This window comes from Chlorocebus sabaeus, chromosome 11 (genome assembly GCF_047675955.1).
Source record: "Chlorocebus sabaeus isolate Y175 chromosome 11, mChlSab1.0.hap1, whole genome shotgun sequence".
NCBI classification, from domain to species: Eukaryota; Metazoa; Chordata; class Mammalia; order Primates; family Cercopithecidae; genus Chlorocebus; species Chlorocebus sabaeus.
The window spans coordinates 61,717,779-61,744,228 of NC_132914.1; the positions used below are offsets into that span (position 1 = coordinate 61,717,779).

General features: G+C 40.6%; 1 protein-coding gene across 1 annotated transcript in view; it reads right to left on the reverse strand.

Annotated features, from left to right (window-relative positions):
* Positions 1 to 544: 544 nt before the first annotated feature.
* C11H12orf56 (chromosome 11 C12orf56 homolog) overlaps positions 545 to 26,450 on the reverse strand; it is a 115,892-nt gene continuing 89,986 nt past the window's right edge. The window contains exons 7-13 of the mRNA XM_037996845.2: positions 20,749 to 20,855; positions 19,461 to 19,550; positions 11,291 to 11,414; positions 8,945 to 9,019; positions 8,553 to 8,627; positions 5,565 to 5,743; positions 545 to 2,349 (exon numbers count right to left, since the gene is read on the reverse strand). Coding sequence (XP_037852773.1) covers positions 2,244 to 2,349; positions 5,565 to 5,743; positions 8,553 to 8,627; positions 8,945 to 9,019; positions 11,291 to 11,414; positions 19,461 to 19,550; positions 20,749 to 20,855 — 756 coding nt within the window. The 3' untranslated portion in view covers positions 545 to 2,243. The remainder of the gene's footprint in view (positions 2,350 to 5,564; positions 5,744 to 8,552; positions 8,628 to 8,944; positions 9,020 to 11,290; positions 11,415 to 19,460; positions 19,551 to 20,748; positions 20,856 to 26,450) is intronic.

Genomic DNA, 26,450 nt, shown 5'->3' on the forward strand with positions numbered 1-26,450 from the left:
ACAGAGCTTTTGCTCCCAGAGATTAAATAAAGTAAGATCCCGGGGCAAAGAGACGAGTGGGAGAGGAGGCAGAAATCACATGGGAGAGACACCCCAAGCCCTCACCAGAGCCTGCACAGCTACTAGCCCAGATCCAGGGCACCGCTTAGAAGCTGAGGCAGAACTGAGTTGATCCTCTCGTTGTCATCCTGTGGGTTCACCAGTACATTCTTTGTCCCGTTTGAGGTGATTCTTGCCTGTGTTCCAAGAATCTTTTCATATTCCTTTGATTGACCATCTCTTAAAAATAATCCCCCATCTAACAGCCAGGACACTCAAAAACACCATTTTGCTCCTCTTTCTGCCCCCAAAATGGAGGGTAGAAAACTTGGACTCTTCATTTGTTAATGAAGGAAAAGGCCTGGACACTTTATGGGGTGATGGCTGGTGACAGCTGAAAGGGAAACTTTGGGTAAAACTAAGGAGGATTACTTGAAGTTACTGCGAAATCATCCACTGAGCTGAGATAGCAGAGAAACACACTACTCCATTTCAGAGTGTGAAATGTCTTGTCACAGGCAGAGAATGTTAGAGCTGGAAGGGAACTTGAGAACATCGGCCGCACCCTTCCACATAGCAGAGGAAGCCCAGGAAGAAACGGATGTGGCCTGGAAAGGGGGCCTGACTTGCTTGAAGTCAAATAGCTGGTCATTTGGCTTTGTCAGAACCAGGAATAAAATGTCCTAGTAATTATCTCCACTGCCCAACACAGGTGAATCTGGCTTAGGAACTCTTTCTTTGGAAGTAGATTTTTCTCTGATCCTGCCTCAAGTCATAATAAGTTGAATGGAGAGTCCAGTTTCTATGTTCTTAGAAGTCCAAATTCAACACCTCACAGTGATGCCAAAGTTAAGTATTTGTGGAATTAAATTAGTTTATGGCATAAAATATAGTAAAGACAAGTTTTTAAATAGTTGTGGGAGAGCCATAACTGCTCATGGAAAATTTGTCTTTCATAGAGACTCTATGGGACTACACAAATTAGCCTACACATGCCTGAAACAGAGTGGCACCACGCACTTAATTTTGTTGAAGTCCAAGCTTCTTTCCCTATGATAAAAGAGGAAGTGACATTCTATACAGCTATGCCTGTGTTCTGCTCATTCTTCCAGGAATACTTTTGTCACTAGAATTTGTACAGGTGGAGGAGGAGGGTGTCATCCTATTGCTCGGTATTTCTCATATAATCATTCTGTAGCTTATACTCCCCACAACAGTTTATCTCAGGATATTTCGTGGCTTCACGCCACCCACCATTATTACACCAGAGAAACTCACCAGATTGTATTTTCTGTATTCACTCTTCATAGGCTTCTGTTCCCTTGATAGATTTTTGTCTTAGAAACTTTTTTTCTTGAGAAACACTAATGTTTAGCACCACTTTATGTATGCAAGAGTGGACGTAGGTTTCTTTGTAGCAGATTTAAAAACTCTGGCATCCAGCCCTGGTGGTTTCTGGTGCAGAAACGGAGAGACCCTTTGGCGTTCTACCTGGAGGCGTGGCTGGCAGACGAGATCTTGGGTGAGTGACCCTAGGCCCAGACCAAGCTGTAATTCTAGAAATGGCGTGGATGCACCAAGCCCTGCTGGTGGTAGACATAGTGGGCTCCAAGAACCTAGTCGAAATCATGGTTTTTGGGTGGCTCTGTGTACAGAATCGGGTGAAGAGCATGTGCCTGTCTCTGGCATGGTTTCACTGAGAACACTGTGCCCGAGCTGAGAAGATAAAACACCTTGAGAAGAACTTGAATGCCCATGCCTCAGGCCCTCACACTCCCCAGCATCCTATTGCTTAAGGCAACAGAACTATTGTCAGGAGCATTTTGAGAACTTTCTTGCTTTTGCTGCTAAAGTTGAAGAGAAGCAAGTATAGCATTCCTAAATCCCTGCATTCCTTTTTCCTGTGTCTTGATGGATAGTGGTTTATTTTGTGGCAAGAGTGAGTTTGAAGAACCACTCTAATAGAGAAATAGCTCTTTTGCCCAATGGTATAACGATCTTTGCACACTTATAATAAAGCAAATTTATTTTTAAAAATTTTAAACTTCTCATAGAGAGGTATTGATGGAACATTCAATTAAAATCTTTGTTTATAGGACTCAGAGATAGCCAGATATTAAACAAATCAAAAAATGTTTCTCATTAATATCAAGTTGACTCTTGATTAACATTTTATACTCTTATTAACATTGTGTACATTGTTTCTATTCAACCAATTTCAGAACTTCATGAAAAAGTTGAGTGGTAGGTTGAGTAATGGGGTAACACAATGGGAGCCTTTTCTGCAAGGCTGGCATGTGAATAAAGTACCTGCAAATCATAAAAAGAAACAAAATAGAGAGGTTTAAAAACAAGAATTTTCACATTGGTCGCATGGGTACATTCACACTCACTGGCTAGGGTTATTGGGTGTGGGAGTCTAAGCCACAAGACTTGGGCAGCATTTTCAGCCCTCCAATGTCCCTCGTTTGTGATCTAGAAAATCTCTGACATGTGGACTGTCCTCACCACAGTATGAGCAGAGGCTCCTGCTTCTTGGTTTATCAGGCAATGCACAGTGAGGAGTTGAAATGAAAGGGTCGAGCTGTGGTGACTACTAGGGCCAAGTCAAGAAGGAAGAGTAGAGCTCATCCCCACGGCCTCAATAAAAGCCTAGGAATGGCCAGAGGAAGAGGCAAAAATGAGAAGGCCTTCAACCATCCCCTTGGATGACTTAAAAGAATGGGTCTCAACCCTGCGTGCACACTGGAATCACCTGGAGAGCTTTATCTTTAAAATCCCACAGCCCTGGTACCACCCCAGACAAATGGAAACAATTTCTACATGTGACACCTGGTTATCAGTATTTTTTTAAATAGGTTGAGTATCTCTTATCCAAAATGATTGCAATCAGATGTGTTTTGGATTTCAGATTTTTTCAAATTTTGGAGTATCTGCAGTATACTTAACGGTTGAGCATCCCTAATATGAACATGTAAAATCTGAAGTGCTACAATGAGCATTTACTTTGAGCATCATGTTGGTGTTCAAATGACTTCAGATTTTGGAACATTGCAAATTTTGGATTTTTGGTTTAGGGATGCTCAACCTGTAGTTACTCAGGTAATTCCAATGCAGTGTGAGTTGAAAACACTAGTTTGAAACAAGAATCCAAACCTAAATGACTACCAGTAAAGTAATTTAGGGGGTAAGAGTAAGCAAGAGAGAGAGGAGATGGTGGCAAACTAAACAGTACATGGTACACCTAAGGGGGTAGCTGCAGGAGTTCTGCCTTATTGTTGTCATCTACAAGTGTGACACCACTTTGCCAGCTGTCCTGATTTTCAAATGTTCGTATCTAAGTTTTTAAAAATTGAGTTGTATGCTACAATGTGGATGAGCCTTGAAAACATTAAGCTCAGTGAAAGAAGTCAGACACAAAAGACCACATATTATATGATCCATTTATATAGAATGTCCAGAATAGGCAAATCCATCACAACAGAAAGTAAATTAATGGTTTCCAGGGGTTGGGAGGAGGAGAAAATGTGGTAAGATTGCTTAATGGGTACTGAATTTCTTTTGACGTGATGAAAATGGTGTGCAATTAGATAGTTATGATGGTTGCAAAATATGGTAAATTATATTAAAAACTACTGAATTGTATATTTTAAAATGGTAAATTTCATATTATGTGAAATTTACACATATATATATATATATATATTTTTTTTTTTTTTTAAGTGAGGAGGTGCAGGAGGGAAGAGATGGGAATTGGATTGTTTGGACCAACTCAGAGCCAAACAAATCCCTTTTATGGGAGTCAGAATGGAACACCTCACAGAAGACAAAATGTCCATGGCTGAGTGTGGTGGCTCACATCTGTAATCCTAGCACTTTGGGAGGCCGAGGCAGGTGGATCACTTGAGGCCAGGAGTTCAAGACCAGCCTGGCCAACATGACGAAACTCCATCTCTACTAAAATACAGAAATTAGCTGGGCGTGGTGGTGAGTGCCTGTAGTCCCAACTACTTGGGAGGCTGAAGTGGGAGGGGGGATCGCTTGAGCCCAGGAGGTGGAGATTGTGATGAGCCAAGATCACAGCACTACACTCCAGCCTGAACGACAGAGTGAGACCCTGACTCCAAAAAAAAAAAAGTCTATAAATTGGACTGAAGTTTTTTTTAAAAAAGATAATCTAAGGCCTTAATTTATGTCTCCACATCCTTTTACATCTTCATCCAAACAAATGGCAAAGTTATGTCTGCTGCACTCTTTTCATTTTAAGTCAGAGACAACCTGGGTTTTCTCCTTAATAGGTGCTACGCGGGGCTGCACTGCTAAGTGCACTTGGCTTTGGCAGCCTATAAATAGAAATGGAACCCCTGAGGTGCAGGAGAACAGGCTGGCAGATGAAGCCAATGCTGGTTACTGCTCTTTCTTACTGTTCTGTTACTGAGAGGCATAAGTGAAACAAACAAAACTCCTGATAACCATGTTGATTAATTGTTACTCCTTTATCAATTGCTTCTGTCCAATAACTCAATTGTAAGTCACAATCCATAATTTATTATCCTTTTCAGTGAAGTTTATTACACTTTTTTTTTTTTTTTTTTTTTTTTTTTTTTGAGGCAGAGTCTCCCTCTGTTGCCCAGACTGGAGTGTGTTGGCATGATCTCAGCTCACTGCAACCTCCGCCTCCCGGGTTCAAGTGATTCTCCTGCCTCAGCCTCCCGAGTAGCTGGGATTACAGGCGTGTGCCATCATGCTCAGCTTATTTTTGTATTTTTAGTAGAGATGGGGTTTCACCATGTTGGTCAGCCCGGTCTCAAACTCCTGACCTCAAGTAATCCGCCCGCCTCCACCTCCCATAGTGCTAGGATTACAGGCCTGAGCCACCGCGCCCAACCAAGTTTATTTACTCTTTATTAGTCAAAGCAGGTTAAAATTATTACTACTTCTGTGAGATGCAACTACAATAAAGACAATGAGTGACAAACTGTTCTTCAAAGAGAGTTTGATGTTTCACTAGGTCTTTTCTGGCCTGGGAACATACTTCAAATGGCAGTGGTTCTTAGAGGTCCCCAAAATCCTACCATTTTCACAGATCAAAGTTAAATATTATTAAAAACAAAAATAGGCCAGGTGGCTCACGCCTGTAATCCCAGCACTTTGGGAGGCTGAGGCGGGCGGGTCATCAGGTCAGGAGTTTGAGACCAGCCTGACCAACATGGTGAAACCCTGTCTCTACTAAAAATACAAAAAAATTAGCCAGGTGTGGTGGCGGGTGCCTGTAATCCCAGCTACTCAGGAGGCTGAGGCAGGAGAATTGCTTGAACCTGGGAGGCAGAGGTTGCAGTGAGCCGAGATTGCGCCACTGTATTCCAGCCTGGGTGACAGAGCGAGACTCCATCTCAAAATAATAATGATAATAATAATCCCTCATAAATACCTAATCTTCTAAGTATTGGACCACATTGCAGGTTGGCATGAACTCAGAAATGAGTGAAATCTTACTGCAGATTAGATTCAGACTTTTTTCTTACCTGAATTCTTCTCTGTAGTTATTCTTAATATACTCAGCTAGAGTCCTACTGTGCCGCAGACAGCTCTTGAGGATGTAAAATTGCTGGTACAACAGAACTGCTTGGCAGGGAGTTAGCAGCTGAAATGAAGCTGAAAGCCCCCTCACCACTTGTTTCACAATACTGGCCACAAAAGTAATCTAGACAAGGAAAATACAGTTACATGTAGGCTGAGTGCCACCCACAAAAGCAACTATTTTAGCTGGAGCTTCAACTACAAATCTAGACTGAAGCCCTCACTACCCTAACACCGCTGTTGCAATGTTACTCATCGAAATGTTGTTCAGTGTCAAATAAAAAGTATAGGAGGAAGCTGGGCGTGGTGGCTCTCGCCTGTAATCCTAGCACTTTGGGAGACTGAGGTGGGTGGATCACGAGGTCAGGAGTTCGAGATCAGCCTGACCAACATGGTGAAACCCCATCTGTACTAAAAATACAAAAATTAGCCAGGTGTGGTGGTGCGTGCCTGTAATCCTAGCTACTTGGGAGCCTGAGGCAGGAGGAGGTAGAGGTTGCAGTGAGCCGAGATCTCGCCACTGCACTCCAGCCTGGGTGACAAAGCGGGACTCCATCTCCAATAAATAAACAAATAAATAAATAAATACCATGCAGGAAGGCTTACATGGGAAATAAAAGTAAAAAAATAAAACTAAATAAATAAATAAAAAGAAACTTCCCTGTTACATGGAGCCTCTAAAACCCAGATTTCCACACATCAGTTCATGTAATAGGGTCTGCAGCCACCACACAGAAAACAAAGGGGTCTTGCATCTTGCACATATGAGCTGCCATTGCTGTGAATGTCTGTAACTTTCAAACATTCTGTGAAGTGGTCTGAGATTGGTTGGGGCCTGTGTGCTACTGAGGAAGACAAGTTCATGGGCTCAACCTCCGTAGAAGGCAGCCGGCTGTTCTACTGACAGATGTACCCTCTGACCCCAGCCAGCTTTGTGTAAACATATGTCATAAGGATCTGACAAGAGAGTCTAGATCCCGTAGGACAGACCCAACATCACTCTAGAGAAATGGCAGGGGACCACTGACAGTCCAACAGATGCATGTCCATATATGGAAAGAGAACAGGCCGGGCGCAGTGGCTCATGCCTGTAATAGCAATTTGGGAGGCCAAGGTGGGTGATCACCTTAGGTCAGGAGTTCCAGACCAGCCTGGGCAACATGGTGAAACTCCGTCTGTACTAAAAAATACAAAACTTAGCCAGGCATGGTGGCAGGCGCCTGTAATCCCAGCTACTTGGGAGGCTGAGGCAGGAGAATTGCTTGAATCTGGGAGGTGGAGGTTGCAGTGAGCTGAGATCGCAGCACTACTGCACTCCAGCCTGGGCAACAGAGCGAGACTCTGTCTCAAAAAAAAAAAAGAGAACATATTGCCTCGTGCCCATTAGCAATGGAAATTTCGTTTAGATTACTCTTTTGAAGAGATTTCCAATTAAGTGTTTGTTGACTGAGTGCATAAGTTTGAGGAGGTAAGAAGAGATTAAGGGATAAAGCCTTTACTAGAATTAATTCAGCAGATATTTTACTGAACATTTATGGTGTGCCTAGCACAACAGACATAGCTTTTACCCTCACGGCACTGGCAGTCTGTTGGAAGAGAAAGAGAGTGTATCAGTCATGATGGACTAGATTATGCTGTGGTAACAAACCTCCCAAAAGACCAATGCTTTGCTTGAAACAGCACAGGTTGATGACTCAGTCCCAGAGGGGTCTGCAGGGCTCTGCTCACTGTAGTTACTCTTGGCCATCAGTGGGCAAAGCAGCCACCTTGTGGGTGCTATGCCAAAGGAAAAGAGAACGCCAGGTGGCACACACTGGCTCTTAAAGCGTCTGCCCAGAAGTGACAGAAGCCAGTTCTGCTCACATTTCATTAGCCAAAGCAGCAACAGAGACTGCACCCACCCCCCGATTTCACATGGAGAAGGAAGTGCAGTCCCACCATGTGCCCAGAAGGAGAGAGGGACAGAATATGAGTGGGCACTAATGGCTGTGACACGGCAGAAGCAAATAATAACACAAACAAATGTAAAATGCAACAGTGACGAGACCTATAAAGCAGAGGAAGAGGACACCATGCCATGCACTATTTGTGCCTCTAATGAGGGAATCTCCCCTGTCAAGGGGGACAGAGAAGCATCCTCCACTGCCCCACCCCAGGAAGGGGCCCTGAGGCCTGAGGGATGAGTAGAAGTTGACCAGGTGAAAAAGGGAGGGAAAAGCATTTCCAATGGAGAGACAGATGCAATGGTACAGGTCCTGTGATGCAGCTGGGGGGAGCCGGGCGGTGGTGGGGGGAGAGATGGTGAGCAAGAGACCCATACAGCAGGGAGGCTGAGGGACCAGAGGAGGCTGTCGGCCATAGCACGCAGGCCCTGTAGGCCATGTTAAGGAGTTTAGTCTTTATTCAGAAGGAAGAGTTATTGAGAGATTTGAAGCAAGGAACGACAATCAGATTTTTATTTCAAATGGATCCCTCAGCCTGTAATCTGGTGGGAAGACAGGGACAGACCATTGAGATGTGATTGTAGTATCAGGGAAAGAAATGGTGATAATAGGAACTAGGATGGTGTCTGTGGGACAGACCACACAAGTGATCCCAAGTGTTAGATTCACGCTCACTATTTAAGGTAAGTATTTACCTTTTTACCTAATTATACAGCTAATAATTTAATATTCTGTTTTCCACATATATCTTAGAGTTTTTCATGAAATAACGTTCCCATTTAAGATATAATTTCAATGCCTTAAACATTCAGGTCCCAAATGTAAGAACAATTTATCAATTAAATAATAAACTGTCAAAGTTACACTTTGCTTCTGGTTGATAAACTTGATTACATCACAGGGAAAAATGTGTGTTTTATTAATTAAGCACAAGAGTATCTGCTTAATTAGGCTTGAGGGGTGATTTCATTTTGACTTCTAGATACTTACGATGGGAGGACAGCTTTGTAGAAAGGACATCATCCAGCTAATAGCAAACTTTGTGGATCCCAATCCGAGATTTCCCTAAAAGACTCAAGGAAATAAACAAGTTATATTCATAAAGTTCAAGTTGTATACAAAAGGATACTCATTCTTAAATACGTTTTTATCCTGATTAATCGAATCTTTAAAATCAGTTTTGGAAAATAAACTAGATGAGCACTTAAGAGCAAAGGTCATATCATTGAAGTCAACCAGTTTTGGGGACCATCTCAAATACAAGCATTTTTGGTATATTATTAATCATATAACATAACTGCATAATATACATATATCACATAATAGTCACATAATTTATGGTTACATAAAATATTTTAAAATATAATTTTTAAAAATTGTACCTGCTGAAAGACAAGAAGTATCTCATATAAAAGTGCTGTAGCGGTATTTGTATACTCCAGAATAAGCTTCTGTAACTAGAATTTTCAAGAATAATCAATGCAATGTCATAAACCAAGTCAGAAAATGATAATTTCCCTTGGTTCCCTTTAGGTACTTATACAATTTTTTTTTTCTTTTTTTTGAGACAAGGTCTTATGCTATCACCCAGGTGGCAGTGCTGTGGTCATGGCTCTGTGCAGCCTCCAACTCCTGGGCACAAGCCATTCCTCTCACCTCTGCTTTCTGTGTAGCTGGGACTATAGGCACAAGCTACCATGCTGGCTAATTTTATGTTTTTAATTTTTTGTAGAGATGAGGTCTCACTAGATTGCCCAGGCTGGTCTCAAATTCCTGAGCTCAACCAATCCTTTCACCTCAGTCTCCCCAGTAGCTAGGACTACAGGTATGTGCCACCACACCCAGGTAATTTTTGATTTTTTATTTTTGTAGAGACAGGGTCTCGCTTGTTGCCCAGGCTGGTATGGAACTCTTGGCCTCAAGCGACTCTCCCACCTCTGCCTCCTGAGTAGCTGGGATTCAGAGGCAAGCCATTATCCCTGGTTGGCCCACAGAATACTACTACAAAAAATTGCATACTTGATTTGCAAAATCAAAATCAATCAAATTCCTTTAAGAATGTAGAAATACGCCCCCCAGAGTTGAGGTGAGAGACTCTCTGGGGAATTTAGGCTTATGCCCAAATTAAACTAAGATTCCGTGGGATGGATAAATAGAAGACTTAGAGATATTTCATTCCTCTCAAGAATTCCAAACTCCTCTTTACAAAACTATCCCTTTTCTTCTTTTCTTCATTTATTTATTCAACAAATATGCATCAGACACCGTGCTAGGTGTTGAGGATGCAAGGGAGAACAACACAGACATGAGACCTGCCCTCATGGAACATACAGTCTAGTTGGGGAACAAACATCAAACGATCAAATAAACAAATGCATAATTATAAACTGAGACAAGAGCTATGAAAGAAATGTACAGGAAGTTAAGGGAGCTCTATAAAGGAGGACTAGTCTCATTTGGGGATCAAGGAATGCTTCCCTCTGGCCCATATCATTCCTTACCTAGATTACGGCACTAGCTCCTTAATAGCCCTGCCTATCTGAGTCTTAGTTCCACCCCATTCTTTAATCCCTAATCCACCACTGAAAGTGATGTTGGAGACTCTCTATATGGAGTCTGTAATTACATATTCATGGATATATTTGAATAACATCTGTCTCTCCCAGCAGAGTAGAAACTAATGAAGGCAGGGGTCATGTCTGTTTTGCTTACTGTTTTGACCCTACTGCCTAGCACGTTGCTTGCTCGTAACAGATGCTCAGTAAATATTTACTGATTGTGGCCGAATGTGGTGGCTCATGCCTATAGCCTTTTGGGAGGCTGAGGCAGGCAGATCGCTTGAGCCTAGGGATTTGAAACCAACCTGGGTAACATGGCAAGACCCTGTCTCTACAAAAAATACAAAAATTAGCCAGGCGTGGTGGCTCGTGCCTGTAGTCCTAGGTACTCGGGAGTCTGAGGTGAGAGCATCACTTGAGCCTGGGAGGTCAAGTCTGCAGTGAGCCGAGATTGTGCCACTGCACTCCAGCCTGGGCAACAGAGTGAAACCTTTTCTCAAAAAAAAAAAAAAAAAAAAAAAAATTACTGAATGACTAAATGAGTTTTTTAAAACATAATTCTGAGCATATATTTAAGAACTATCAAATCATGTTCCATCTTTTTTTTAAAAATCTGTTACCTTGGCTCAAAATAAACTAATAATAAGTTGGTTTATTCTCTCAGAAGGTGTGCCTTCTAGGCAGTTTGACATTTCTAATGTTTTGGTACAACCTTAGAAAAATAAGTAACTCTTTCTGAGAATTTATACTGTTCATATAGATGGGAAAATGGTAAAGTATGAGAGTTAACCTTAAAATCTCTAAGACAGTGATTTTTCACCTATTAGACCCCTGCTATGGAATTACATATACATCATATTTTGTACAGAGACAGATATAAATAGATTTATCAAATTTATAAGGAATGCTGATTACTTTCCTTAATATACATACCTTAAGACATATAAAATGGATATATTAATATTGACTGAATAGTTATTTTTTCCTTTTCTTGACCCTCTAAATCTCTAAATCTACTTTAGACGGAATAGTTTTCTAAGTTTTGAGGTTAATGACAAAAGATCTACTCTTTGGTTTAATTATATTTCTGTTTCTACGGTGTCATGGTCCACATTAAAAGAAGCCAGGGCCCCAATATATAATAGTTTACCCCAAAAATTCTCATCTCACCTCAGCATCAAAAGACATTCTGACTAAAGCTGAATCAGCCACCAACTGGATATCAAACACAGGACAAGATTTTGGAATCTGAGGCTCACTAATTAAAATTACCAAGAGATTAAATAGCGTTCCCCTGGAAAAAAAATAAATAAAAGGTAATTAATGAGCAAAGTGTTGAGAAGAAAAATGGTGACGCCAAGTTTACAAACACTGAATATAATTATGTTTAAAAGAATGAAGCATTGCAGACCATCTTTGACTGAAGTTTTGGACCCTTGGACATGCAAATGAATGTCTAGAGATAAAAAATTTTAATGAAAACATAATTTCTTGGTCTTCTGGCTCAGAGCGAGTATAGTTCTAGAAGTTCACATAACTTAGAAAGACTAGAAAATCTGGATTTAAGGGAGATTTGGGTAATTTCAATTATAGCATTATTTTCCAAAGGACTTTTTATGGATTGCTAATTCCAGACAGTATTATAGTTAAAATAGATTTTGTGGTCAAAGGAGATATAGGGTACTTGGTTAAACCAAGTTCATCAGATGTGTTTACTACAGAACTTCTCAGAGGCTTTATATGCTAATATGCACTGTGTATCTCTGGGACAAAGCAACAGTATGCAGCTCTTCTTTTTTCTTTTTTTAAGTTTGTTTGCTTGGGTTATTTTTGGCACAGGATCTCATGATGTTGCCCGGGCTGGTCTTGAACTCCTGGAATCAAGTGATCCCCTGCCTCAGCCAAGTAGCTGAGATTACAGGCTTGAGCGACCACTTTCAGTTTTTACTTTTTTTTTTTTTTTTTTTTTTTGAGACGGAGTCTGGCTCTGTCGTCCAGGCTGGAGTGAAGTGGCCAGATCTCAGCTCACTGCAAGCTCCGCCTCCCGGGTTTATGCCATTCTCCTGCCTCAGCCTCCCAAGTAGCTGGGACTACAGGCGCCCGCCAATTGTATATGTTTATGGTATACAACATGATGTTTTAAAATATGTATATACTATAGAATGTGTACATATTTTATAAATCAAGTGAATTGACATATGCATTACCTCACATGCTTATTTTTATATAGTGAGAACACAAAATCTATTGTCAGCAATTTTCAGGTATACAGGACATTATTATTAACTATAGTCACCATATTTGTATGATTGATCTCTTGAACTTATTCCTCCTGTCTAACTGAAGTTTTGTACCCTTTGACCAATATCTCCCAATTCCACCCCGCCCCTAAGCCTCTGACAACCACCATTCTACACTCTCTGTTTTTATGAGTTTGGCTTTTTTAGATTTCATATATATGTGAGATCATGCATGATCTCAAAAGTCAAACTCATTTTTGTCTTTCCGTGCCTGGCTTATTTCACTTAGCATAATATCCTCCAGTTTCATCCATGTTGTCACAAATAACAAGACTTCATTTTTATAGCTGAATAATATTCCATTGTGTATATATACTACATTTTCTTTATCCATTCACCCATTGCTGGACACTAAGTTTGCTTCCTTTTCTTGGTTTTTGTTAATAATGTACAGCATTCCTTTTTTTTAATATAAAATTTTTTTAACATAAAGATGGGGTCTTACTTTTTTCCCAGGCTGAACTTGAACCCCTGGCCTAAAGCAATCTGCCCACCTCAGCCTCTCAAAGTGCTTGAATGACAGGCATGAGCCTCCGCACCCAACTCCACCGTTTCTTAAAATGCTTATTTGATCTCAAAAAACCTCAGATCTTTTTCTTTCCAATGTGGGGTACTGTCCATTGATAACTCACTTAAATGTTACATGCGCATCCTGATGAGCTGAGTTAATAACATTATCTCCTCCTATTGAGTAGTACAACCCCAGTATGGTTGAAAAGGAGCTGAAGGCAGACTACTAAAAACTCAGTTGTCTAATTGAAGGCAATGTCAGAGTGGATTTGAGGGGTAGGAGTAGTAAAATGATTCAAAGATAGGACTATACAAAAGTTCCCCATAACCATAAGCATTCCTTTCATAATGGAATAAAGGAGAGTGAGTATAAATATCCTTATTTAGTAGGATCTGAGGCTTTCTAATCTTTTTACGATCATTTAAATCATCACCATGATTAGAAGCTCATGATTAACCTACACTCTAGTAAAAATACAATGCCCTTCCTTTCTCCAAGTCAAAAAGCAAGTCTAGTTCTTATATTTGGAAAGAAGAATCATGTCAGTTAGTACATTTCTCACAAAAGCAGGATATACCCTATAGTGTATTTAATAATGTTTTCTTCAGGCTACTTAAAATGGCCAATCTTACTTTTAGAAGACCCTTTTAAAATCAACAGAACACTTCCTTTAAAAGTGTTTCTTGATATTGTTTGCATTGGCATTCCATTCACTGTTGTATTTAATTATAGTCCTTTATTTTCAGTAACAGCTTATTTTCAAAGTATCATACATCCAAGGCAAAGAAAAAGAACTCCCGAACTATGGGTCACTTGCTATGATAACATATGAATTCAACCCTAACAATACTAGGATATGAAAAAATATGGCACATTTCAAGAAAGTTACAGCAAAGTATGTGGAACGAATAAAATCTCCACTCATGAAAATAATAAAGAGGAAAATGCTGAAATGATTAACTGCTTTTTTATTTACCCAAATGGAATTTAATTTGAAATCCACCTCTTCTGCCAATTCAATTTAAAATCCATTAGGGCAATAATAGATAGAATAAATTTTAATCAAAGTAGTAGTTTCATCCTGAAAATATAGATGACTTACAGGATTGACATCACAGCCTTAAAAAGAGTCCCAGCAGTTTAATACTTTATTGTTTAGGTTGTTACTATTTCCAATGTATGGATTTGGAATGTACTACAATATCTTAAAAAATACAGACTTTGAAGGCCACATTCACAGTCTTCTAAGTCAGTCTATGTTACTGTGGTGGGCAGAAATCTAACGTGGCTTCCAAAATTCCCAGCCTGCTGGTACAAACCCTATCAAATTCCTCCCCCTTAAGTATGGGCAATACCTCTGAATATGTTTGTCTGTCACTCTTGTGATTATGTTATATGAAATGGAAAAGGTGAAAGGATTCTGAGAATATAATAAAGGCCCCTAATTGACTGACTTTTGAGTTAGTCAAAAGGAGATTGTCCAGAGTAGGCTTGCTCTAATCTGGTGAGCCCTGAAAAAGAGATACTCCCCTGCCAAGAAAAAAGCCACCTGAGTCCCACAGCTGTAATGAAATTTAGTCTGCCAACAACCACCCAAATGAGCTAGGAAGAGTGTCCCAAGCCTCAGATGAGACTATGGCCTGGCCAACACCTCAACTGAAACCTTGTGAGACCCTGGGCAAAGGATCCAGTTAAGCTGTGTCCAGATTTCTGATCCATGGACACTGTGAGATAAGAAATGCATGTTGTTTTAAGCCACTAAGTTTGTGATAATTTGTTATGTGGCAATAGAAAACTAATACAGTTTTGGCTGGGCACGGTGGCTCATACCTGTAATCCCAGCACTTTGGGAGGCCAAGGTGGGGGGATCACCTGAGGTCAGGAGTTCAAGACCAGCCTCACCAACAGGGTGAAACCCCCATCTCTACTAAAAATACAAAATTAGCAGGGCGTGGTGGTGGTGCGAGCCTGTAATCCCAGCTATTCAGGAGGTTGAAGCACAAAAATCGCTTGAACCCAGGGGTCGCACCACTGCACTCCAGCCTGGGCGACAGAGCAAAACTCCGTCTCAAAAAAAGAAAAAAGAGCCCGGGTGTGGTGGCTCATGCCTGTAATCCCAGCAGTTTGGGAGGGTGAGGCGGGTGGACTGCCTGAGGTCAGGAGTTCAAGACCAGTCTGGCCAACATGGTGAAACCCCGCCTTTACTAAAAACACACAAAAAATCAGCTGAGTATGGTGGCACACACCTGTAATCCCAGCTACTTGAGAGGCTGAGGCAGGGGAATTGCTTGAACCAGGGAGGTGGAGGTTGCAATGATCTGAGATCACGCCACTGCACTCCAGCCTGGGCAACAGAGCAAGACTGCATCTCAAAAATAATAAATAAAAAAAAAGAAAACGAATACAGTTTTATTAGATATTTACTGGGCTACATAATACTATGGGTCACATGATTTGACCCTAGGGATATAAAAACTGGCTAAGAAAAGTTAATATTACAACCAGACTCTACTATAGCAATGTAATATATGTATTAAATGACATGAAAAGAATTGGTAATATCAGGAAAGAACCTTGATAGGAGGGCTGATGTGATCAAACCAAGTTAAAACAAAACAATTGAAGGCAATGCTTTTAAAGAAAAAGAACAACAATAAATAAATAAATAAATAAATAAATAAATAAATAAATAACTTTATGACAGAGGTAAGGATGATTTTTTTCAACTTGGAAATAGAAAGGTAGGGACCAAAAGGTGGAGAAAAAGGATAACCAGATTTAGTGATAATTTTAATATGGGAGAAGACAGAAATATCAAAAATAATGTTGAATCTCCATCTTGGAGATTAGGGAAATGGCAATACTACCATTCGCATAAAGAAGTATTCAAGCTGCATGCGGTGGCTCATGCCAGTAATCTCAGCACTTTGGGAGGCCAAGGTGGGAAGATCCCTTGAGCCCAGGAGTTTGAGACCAGCCTGGACAACAAAGTGAGACCTTGTCTCTACAAAAAAATAAGAACTAGTTTGACATGGTGTATTTTCTTGTTTGCTGTAAAGTAGGACTCAGCAAACTATGGCCTGTAGGCCAAATCCAGCCTACAGCCTGTTTCTGTGAATAAAGTTTATCGGAACACAACTGTGTCCATTCATTCATGCACTGTTTATGGCTGCTTTTGTGCTACAATGGCAGAACTGAGTAGATGCAGCACAGATTGTATGGCGTGATAAGCCAAAACTATTTTCTATATGATCTTTTACAGAAATGTTTGCCCATTCCTGCTACACAACATAGTATGCCGGCTCGGCACAGTGGCTCACGCCTGTAATCCTAGCACTTTGGGGGTCAGAGTGGGGGCAGATCACTTGGCCCAGGAGTTTGAGACCAGCCTGGGCAACATGGCAAAACCCCATCTCTATGAAAAATACAAAAAAAAAAAAAAAATTGGCAGGGCATGGTGGCACGTACCTGTGGTCCCAGCTACTGGGGAGGTGAAGATCACCTGAGCCGCAGGGAGGTTGAGGCTGCAGTGAGCCAAGATTGTGCCACTGCACTCAAGCCTGGATGACAGAGTGAGAGCCTATCTAAAAAAAAAAAAAAAAAAGGAAGAAAAGAAAAAAAAGCATAGTATGCCCATAGTCCCTGGCACATAGCAAGTGTGCTTAAGAAATATTAATTAATGAGGCTGGGCATGGTGGCTCATGCCTGTAATCCCAGCACTCTGGAAGGCCAAGGTGGGCGGGTCACCTGAGGTCGAGAGTTTGAGACCAGCCTGACGAACATGGTGAAACCCCATCTCTACTAAAAATACAAAATTAGCCGGGGATGGTGGTGCATGCCTGTAATCCCAGTTACTCGGGAGGCTGAGGCAGGAGAGTCACTTGAACCTGGGAGGCAGAGGTTGCCATGAGCTGAGATCGTGCCATTGCACTCCAGCCTGGGCAACAAGAGTGAAACTCCATCTCAAAAAAAAAAAAGAAAGAAAAGAAAAACAAATATTAATTAATGAAATTAGGGCCAGGTGTGGTGGGTCATGCCTGTACTCCCAGCTGCTTGGGAGGCTGAGGCATGAGAATGATGTGAACCCGCAAGGTGGAGGTTGCAGTGAGCTGAGGTCGCACCACTGCATTCCAGCCTGGGCGACACAGCAAGACTCTGTCTCAGAAAAAAAAAAAAAAAAAAAGGAAAGAAAGAAAGAAAGAAATATTAATGAAATTAGCCGAGTGTAGTGGCACATGCCTGTCATCCTAGTCACTTGAGAGGCTGAGGTGGGAGGACTGGAAAAATATTACCAAGAGTTCTTATTCTTTCCCCTGGTTTAAGTGTTTTTGTCTGTTTTTCTTTTTTTCAGAGACAGGGTCTCATTCTGTCACCTAGTGTATCACAGTAATAGCTCACTGCAGCCTTGAACTTCTGGCTCAACTGATCTTCCTGCCTCATCCTCCTGAGTAGCTGAGACCACAGGCATGTGCCACCATGCCCAACATTTTTTTTCCTAGAGATGGGGTCTCACTTTGTTGCCCAGCCAGGCTGGTCTCAAACTCCTGGCTTCAATTGATCCTCCCACCCTGGTCTCCCAAAGTGCTGGGATGACATGTTTTGACTATTTTGGAGTCCATGGCTCTCATCATTTGCTCCACCCCTTTTTTTTTTTGTTTGTTTTTAAAGAGACAAGGTCTCACTGTTGCCCAGGCTAAGTGCGGTAGTGTGATCATAGCTTACTGCTGCCTGGCTCAAGTGATCTCTCCCTTCGGCCTCCTGAGTGCTGGAATTACAGGTGTGCACCACCGTGTCTGGCTCATTTCTCCACCTTTTAATACAGTAGACTTAAATAAACAATTGATGAAAGTGGAAAAAAAATTTAGCCACAACATTGCCCAAGAATATAATTTAGAGTTTATAAATACATATTAAAAAATCAAGTGGCTGGGCATGGTGGCTCACACCTGTAATCCCAGCATTTTGGGAAGCCAAGGTGTGTGGATCTCCTGAGGTCAGGAGTTCAAGACCAGCCTGATCAACATGGTGAAACCTCGTCTCTACTAAAAATACAAAAATTAGCTGGGCATGGTGGTGGGCACCTGTAATCCCAGCTACTTGGGAGGCTGAGTCAGGAGAATCACTTGAACCCAGAAAGCAGAGGTTGCAGTGAGCTGATCGCACCATTGCACCCTAGCCTGGGTGACAAGAGCAAAACTGTCTCAAAAAATCAAAATAAAAAATCAAGCAGACAGTATGCAAAACTGCAGAATCAAAGTTTCTGTGACAAAGAATGCTACTGTCCCCCACTATATATTCTTCCATTCTTCCTTTTAATAACAGATGTCCTCATTACCATCCAAAACTAAGTTAGGCACATAGATGTCCAACTACAGAAACATTTCCAGCCTTTCCTGCAGCTAGTTGTGGCCATGTGCCTAAAGTTCTCACCAGGAGAATGTGAGCAGAAGTGTTACATGCCTTGCTTAAAAAGGAAGCTTGTTTGCCCTCTACTTCTCTCTCTCTCTCTCTCTTTTTTTTTTTTTCTTTTTTAACTGGAATGCCCTCTATTTCTCTTTCTCTTCCCACAGGGTATAATGAAGTCATCAAGGTCAGCCAGCTTCCACTATAAGGATAAAGACAACATGATAGAAGACAACAGAGTAACAAAGGGAAAAAACCTAGGTCCCTGGCTCACCTTGTGTATGAAAGCCTGAATATTTACTCTGAACTGTTATATGAGAAAGATTTCAATTAAGATCTTCTTTGGGCCACATATTGTAGAGTATCCTTTTTTTTTTTTTTTTTTTTTGGAGACAGGGTTGCCCAGGCTAGAGTGCAATGGTGTGATCTCAGCTCACTGCAACCTCTGCCTCCTAGGCTCAAGCCATTCTTGTGCCTCAGCCTCCCGAGTAGCTGGGATTACAAATGCGCACCACCACACCTGGCTAATTTTTGCATTTTTAGTAGAGACAGGGTTTCACCATGTTGGTCAGGCTGGTCACAAACTCCTGACCTCAGGTAATCCACCCGCCTTTGCCTCCCAAAGTGCTGAGATTACAGGCATGAGCCACCGTGCCTGGCCTAGAGTATCTTTATTATAGCAGCTCACCCTACATATTAATAAACTCTCCAAAGTCATTTACTCTAAGGTCACACAATTATATTGTAAATGAGGCTACTATAACTCCTGATTTTGCAATTTTTCTGTTGTGTGGATATAAGGATACTCTGGGAAATTCTAGTGGAGATCCCCTGGCTTTTAATGTATGATGGGTCATTTGTCTTTTTCAAGTTCACCAGACTAGGACAAAAAATAATTATGCTAAGAAAATCCTTGTACACTTAATAATCCAGAGAGACAGAGAGAACTTGGCCTGTGCCAATTAACCTGTTCATCACAGAAGGAAGGAGAAAAACAAAAGAGTGAAATATACTTGGAAGGGTGTTGAACAGGGAAGTTGGAGAATTACGTGCTTTGGAAGACACTCAACAAGAAGAGTTAATGGGTTGCAACCACAAGGTCCCGATATCTTCTAAAAGACCTTACTTCTTAGCTGCCAATGTGTTCAGGCGTGATGACTCAGTTTCTGTTTCTCTGAACATCAATACTAGCGTCTGTATAATTTCAATGCATGCCCTAGAAAATAAAACGATAAAAGGCAAAGAAATGGCATGATTTCATTAGAAGCTCAGAATTCCATGAAAGTAGTAATCTTTGCTAAAACTGCTTCCAGATACCCATACAGAAAAAAGTACAGGAAATAAATTCTGTACATCAAATTACTAACATTGGTTAAGTGCCTGCTCTGACTGCTACACAGTAAACACCCAAAAACATTTGCTGGTCGGGCAGGGTAGCTCACACACTACTCATGCTGTAATCCCAGCACTTTGGGAGGGCAAATGGCCTGAGCCCAAGAGTTTGAGACCAGCCTGGGCAACATGGCGAAACCCGCCTTTACAAAAAATAGCTGAGTGTGGAGCTCAGGAGGTCAAGGGTGCAGTGAGCCATGATCATACCACTGCACTCCAGCCTAGGGGACAGAGTGAGAACTTTTCTAAAACAACAAGAAAAAAAATTGTTGAATGAATGAATAGCTGGATGTCAGTACTAAGTCATTTTTATATGTATCTCTTTTCCAAAGTTTTTAGGATAATCACACACTGTTTTAAAATTATTGTTTAATTTTTAATATTTTCAGAAAGGTAATATTTGGCTCAAAATGTCAATGGCAAAAAAGAGAATACAGTGAAAGCTGTCTCTCCTCCAGATACCCACTTTTCCCACTTTGGGACAACAAATATTACTAGTTTCTTGTGCATCCTTCCATTAAAATTAGAACAAAATGAGTTCTATTTTTTAAAATCCACAGGAAGAGGCCAGGCACGGTGGCTCATGTCTGTAATCCCAGCAGTTTGGGAGGCTGAGGCGGATGGATATCCTGAGGTCAGGAGTTTGAGACCAGCCTGGCCAATGTGGTGAAATCCCGTTTCTACTAAAAATACAAAAATTAGCCAGGCGTGGTGGCATATGCCTGTAATCCCAGTTGCTTGGGAAGCTGAAGCACAAGAATTGCTTGAACCCACGAGGCAGAAGTTGAAGTGAGCAAAGATTGTGCCACTGCATTCCAGCCTGGGCAACAGAGTGAGATTCTGTCTCAAGAAAAAAATAAATAAATAAATAAATAGAAATAAAATCCACAGGAAGAAAAACTTGCAGTGCCATTTATCATTAACATAGCATATATGTTTTCCAATGTCTTCCATTTATCTTTAACACCCTAGCAAAAAAAAAAAAAAAAAAAAAAATCGATAATTATCTAGTTAGTACTTACACCAGCTCATCAATCCTTTGGCTTTGATTTTGAAGTGCATTCTTATCCCTAGACTCTGGCAAGTACTCATGAAGTTTGTTTACTAAGAAATAGAAAAGGTCACTGGTCTGTAAAAGCAAGTGGGAAAAAAAGACAGTAATTAAGGTATCTGTTGTTAAAATTCTCTACTCTCATGTACTAAAAATATGAAGAAATAATTTGTTCTTTGATTAGAGAAATGAATTACAATATCTCCCATTAATACTAGCATAACCCAAATTGGAAACATACTTCTTACTTACAACCAAGAGACCACTGTCCTGGTGACCAGAGCAAGGGCTACAGAGCAATGCTGGGAGATGCAACTTAGGCCTAGCTTGACCATTAACCTTGAAAATCATCCAGAAGCAGGTGTGTCATCTCAGGCAACTCATTCAGTCACCTTGAAAAATGGGGCTCCTATAATTTCTGCCTTTCCAAAGTAATTTGGCCTTTGTGAGGATATAAAGAATAAGCAAGCTCTCGTTTTAAAATGTTTACTAACACAAAAACAAATGTACAGCACTACGCTACGTTATGGAAATGGTGCAGAACAATACTGATTATTCTGGTAATACAGTGGAAATGTAGATTGCCATTTCTGTCCAAACAAACACTGACTTAGAGCTGGGGAACCTATTTTTTGTGTGTTTCTGTCCAGTCTCATGAGAAATCGAGCATGAAAATAAGCGCTGGCCCATGAAATCAGGCAAGTCGGCATTAATGAGAAATGTAATGTAATTGCTTTTCTTTTCTATCCCTCTATTGTTCATTTTTTCCCCGGGATTTTGGTTTACTAGTGACAATTTAGGCTTTTTGTTTAGAAAGTGTGCATGTCCCCTTATTCAGGTAATATGGCATGAGAAGATGCTGGGAATGGCTTGGAGAAAGGAAAAAGAGGAAGAGAAGCAGGATGTATACCAGATGCTCTTAGAAGTGCTTGGGCTTTGAAAGAAGGAAGGACTTGGCTGGACGTGGTGGCTCACGCCTGTCAGCCCAGCACTTTGGGAAGCCGAGGCGGGCAGATAACTTGAGGTCAGGAGTTCGAGATCAGCCTGGACAACATGGCAAAACTCTATCTCTACTAAAAATACAAAACTTAGCTGGGTTTGGTAGCATGCGCCTGTAATCCCTAATCCTAGCTACTTGGGAGACTGAGGCAGGAAAATCACTTGAACCTGGGATGCAGAGGTTGCAGTAAGCTGGGATTGCGCCACTGCACTCCAGACTAGGCAAGAGTGAGTGAGACTCCGTCAAAAAAAAAAAAAAGAAGAAGAAGTGCTTGGGCTTACCCAGTGCCTGATAAATTAGCATAGTGTGGCAGTTTTACAGACTGACCCTGGAGCTATATTCTTTGAGCTCAAATCCCAGCTCTGCCACTTGGCAGTTGTGTGACATTTGGCAAATTACTTATACTCCCTGTCACTCAGTTTCTTCATCTTTCAAATGGCGTTAATAATATCACCTCAAGGAGTTGATATTACATTTAAATAAGATAGTATGTATTTGTAAAGTTTCAACAGTGCTTAGCACATAACAAGTGTTCAATAAGTATCACTTGTTATTATGACCTCCCACCTGCTCACTGATTCAAGAATTTTCATTTATAAAATATCATACCTGAAACAACATGGAAAAATCTCAAAAATATTATGCCAAAAGAAGCCAAATGCAAAAGAGTACTTAGTGTAGAATTCCATGTAAGTGCAATGCTAAGAGAGGCAAAATGAATCTCCAGTGACAGAAAGCACATTGATAGTTGCACGAGGCCAGGAGTGTGAGAGAACTGGCGGCCAAAGGGCACAAGGTGACATTCTGGAGTGACAGAGACACTGTAAATCTTGATTGAAGTAGTGTTAATAGTTACATGAATAGAGACATTTGTCAAGACTCTTCAAACTGCATCTTTAAATATGGGTGCATTTTATTTCATATAAATTATACCACAATAATTTCTTCAAAGAAGATAGTTGAATGGCCAATAAGCACATAAAAGATGCTCAGCATCGCTAATCACTAGGGAAATGCCACTCAAAACTACAATGAGATATTATCTCACACCCATTAGGATAGCTACTATTTTAAAAACAACACAAAATAACAAGTGTTGGCAAGGATGTGGAGGAATCAGAACCCTTATATACTGTTGGTGGGAGTAGAAAATAGCACAGACACTGGAAACCAGTATGGTGGTTCCTCAAAAATTTAAATATAGAATTACCATCCAATCTAGCAATTCCATTTCTGGGTAAATACCCAAAAGAATTGAAAGCACCATCTTAAAGAGGTATATTGCATACCAATGTTCATAGCTGCATTACTTACAACATCTAAAACATGGAGGCAACCCACGTGTCCATTGACAGATGAATGGATAAGGAAAATGTAGTATATACATACAATGGAATATTATCCAGCCTTAAAAAAAAAATAAGGAAATTCGGATACATTCTACAACATGGATTAAACTTGAGAACATTGCACTACGTGAAATCTCAGTCACAAAAATACAAATACTATATCATTTCAACTATATGAGGTACGTAGAATAGTCAAAATCACAAAGACAGAAAATAGAATGGTGGTTTCCAGGGGCTGTGGGTTGCGGGGGTGGGATGGGGAAAGAAATGGAAAGTTGTTGCTTAATGGGTAGAGAGTTTCAGTTTTGTAAGATGAAAAGTGTTCTGGAGATGATCGTGTTGATGGCTGCACAATATTGTGAATAAACTTGATACCACTGAAATGTATGCTCAAAAATGATTAAGGAAGTAAATTTTGTGTTATGTATATTTTGACAGAATTTTTAAAAATGGAAAAAAAATCATATGAAGAAAAAAAATTTTTTTTTTTTGAGATGGAGTCTTGCTCTGACGCCCAGGCTGGAGTGCAGTGGCATAGTCTTGGCTCACTGCAACCTCCACCTCCAGGGTTCAAGCAATTCTCCTGCCTCAGCCTCCCAAGTAGCTGGGATGACAGGTGCATGCCACCACGCCTGGCTAATTTTTGTATTTTTAGTAGAGACTGGGTTTCACCATGCTGACCAGGCTGGTCTTGAACTCCTGACCTTAGTTAGGTGATCCACTTGCCTCGGCCTCCCAGTGTGCTGGGATTACAGGCATGAGCCACCGTGCCCAGTGGAAAAAATTTAAACTAGAAAAAGAACATATTTTATCTACTCATTTATTCATTCACTGAATGCATAATTACTGATTGCCAGCTATGTGGCAGGTATGCTAGATAATGAGATAACATCTTGAGCAAAACAGACAGACGTGTCTGTTCTTCTAAAACTTGGGAGTTTAGTCAAAAAGTGTTCTCGGCCTGTAATTTCACGCCTGTAATTCCAGCACTTTGGGAGGTCAAGGCAGGCAGATCACTTGAGTCCAAAAGTTCAAGACCAGCCTGGGCAACATGGTGAAATCTCTACAAAAAATACAAAAATTAGCCCAGCATGGTGGCATGTGCCTGTAGTCTCAGCTACTTGGGAAGTACTCAGCTACTTGAGCCCAGGAGGCGGAGGTTGCAGTGAGCCGAGATGGTGCCACTGCACTTCAGCCTACGTGACAGAGTGAGATCTCATCTCAAAAAAAAAAAAAATGAAAACGTATTCTCATAAATTGTACCTTCAATAAAATTTAAAAATAAAGACCACTTAAAAGAAAAAAGTATACCTCAATAAAGTTCATTTTTAAAGGGAGGGAAAAAACTATATAATATATATTTTTATATCTATAATATATCACTCTATATTACAGCATATCTATAATTTTATATCCATAATATGTATATTATATATGTGTATAATTTTCCATCCTATTACAGGAACCAAAAATTAGAGATGCCTGTGACAGTTAATTTTAGGTGTAAACTTGGCTAAATTAGGAGTACCTAGAAAACTGGAAAAGCATTATTTCTGTTATGTCTGTGAAGGTATTTCCAGAGGAGACTGGCATGTGAATTGGAGAATTGAGGGGTTCTGTCTCTCTGGAGAATCCTAATACAGATTTTGGTACCAGAAGTGGAATTGTTGCTCTAAGGAATACTTAAAAATGTGGAAGTGGCTTTGGAATTGATTAATGGATAGAGGCTCGAAGAATTTGGAGGAGCAACCTAGAAAAAGCCTAGACTGCAGTAATTGGAGCATTAAAAGTGATGCTGGTGGGGGTTCAGAGAAAGAGGACAGCTGTAGGGAAAGTCTGAAACTTCTTAGACATTTCTTAAGCAAAAGAGTGAAAGATTATTCTCCAGCTTTAAGACAATATTATTTTCCCTGTTGGGTTTTGGACTTACTTGCCCCTTTCCTCTTGGTTATAGCTTCCTTTGGAATGGGAATGTGTATCCTCCATGCATCCTAACACTGTATTTTGTAAGTAGATAACTTGTCTTGATTTACAGGCTGACAACTGGAGAGGAATTTGCCTTAGGATGAATCCTGCCTTGAGTCTCAACCATACTTGATTTAGATGACAATTGGTAATTTGGACTTATGAGTTGATGCTGGAATGAATTAAGATTTTTGGAGCTATTGGGATGGAATAAATGTATTTTGTATGTAAAAAAGACATGAATGTTTGGGGACAAGAGCAAAACGCTGTGGTTTGAATGTGGTCCCCAAAGTTCATGTTTTAGAAACTCATCCCCAATGCAACAGTGTTGAGAGGTGAGACCTTTAAGAGGTTGATTAGGTCATAAGGCTTCTGCCCTCACAAATAGATTAATGTCATTATTGTGGGAGTGGGTTTCTGATGAAAAGATGAGTTTGGCCCCCTGCTACCCTTTTTTTTGCATGCTCTTTTGCCCTTCTGCCTTATGGGATGACACAACAAGAAGGCACTTACAAGATGCCAGCACCTTGATATTGGACTTCCCTGCCTCCAGAACTGTCAGAAATACGTTCATTTTCTTTATAAATTATCAAGTTTGTGATATTCTGTTATAGCAACACAAAACAGACTAAGACAATGGCCCTAATCTCTCCACCCCAGTATGGGTTTCTAAGGGAGCTTCACAGAACATATGTTTTCCAAGAAATATAGCATAAAGTTGAAAAACGACTGCTTTACCTTAAGGCTATGATAACAATTTAAATTAAAAAATCTTAAAGGATGTTGACTTTTATTAGTCATATATGCTAATTTTGTGAAAACAAATCTGAGGATAGATTTTGGTTGTGGATTAGACAGAAGAACATAAGGCTAGTGGGTTTGATGGCGTGGTTGGGGATAGGGCCAAGGGGGACTCCACTAAAGTGTAGAAAGATCCCAAATAGAGAGACTACCCATTTACTTTTTTTTTTTCATACTTTAAGTTCTGGGGTACATGTGCAGAATGTGCAGTTTTGTTATACATGTGCCATGGTGGTTTGCTGCACCCATCAAGCCGTCAGCTACCTTAGGTATCTCTCTTAATGATATCCCTCCCCTAGCCCCCAACCCCCTGACAGGCCCCAGTGTGTGATGTTCTCCTCCCTGTGTCCGTGTGTTCTCATTGTTCAACTCCCACTTATGAGTGAGAACACGCAGAACGTGTTTGGTTTTCTGTTCTTGTGTTAGTTTGCTGAGAATGATGGTTTCCAGCTTCATCCATGACCCTGTAAAAGACATGAACTCATCCTTTTTTATGGCTGCATAGTATTCCATGGTGTATATGTGCCACATTTTCTTTATCCAGTCTATCAATGATGG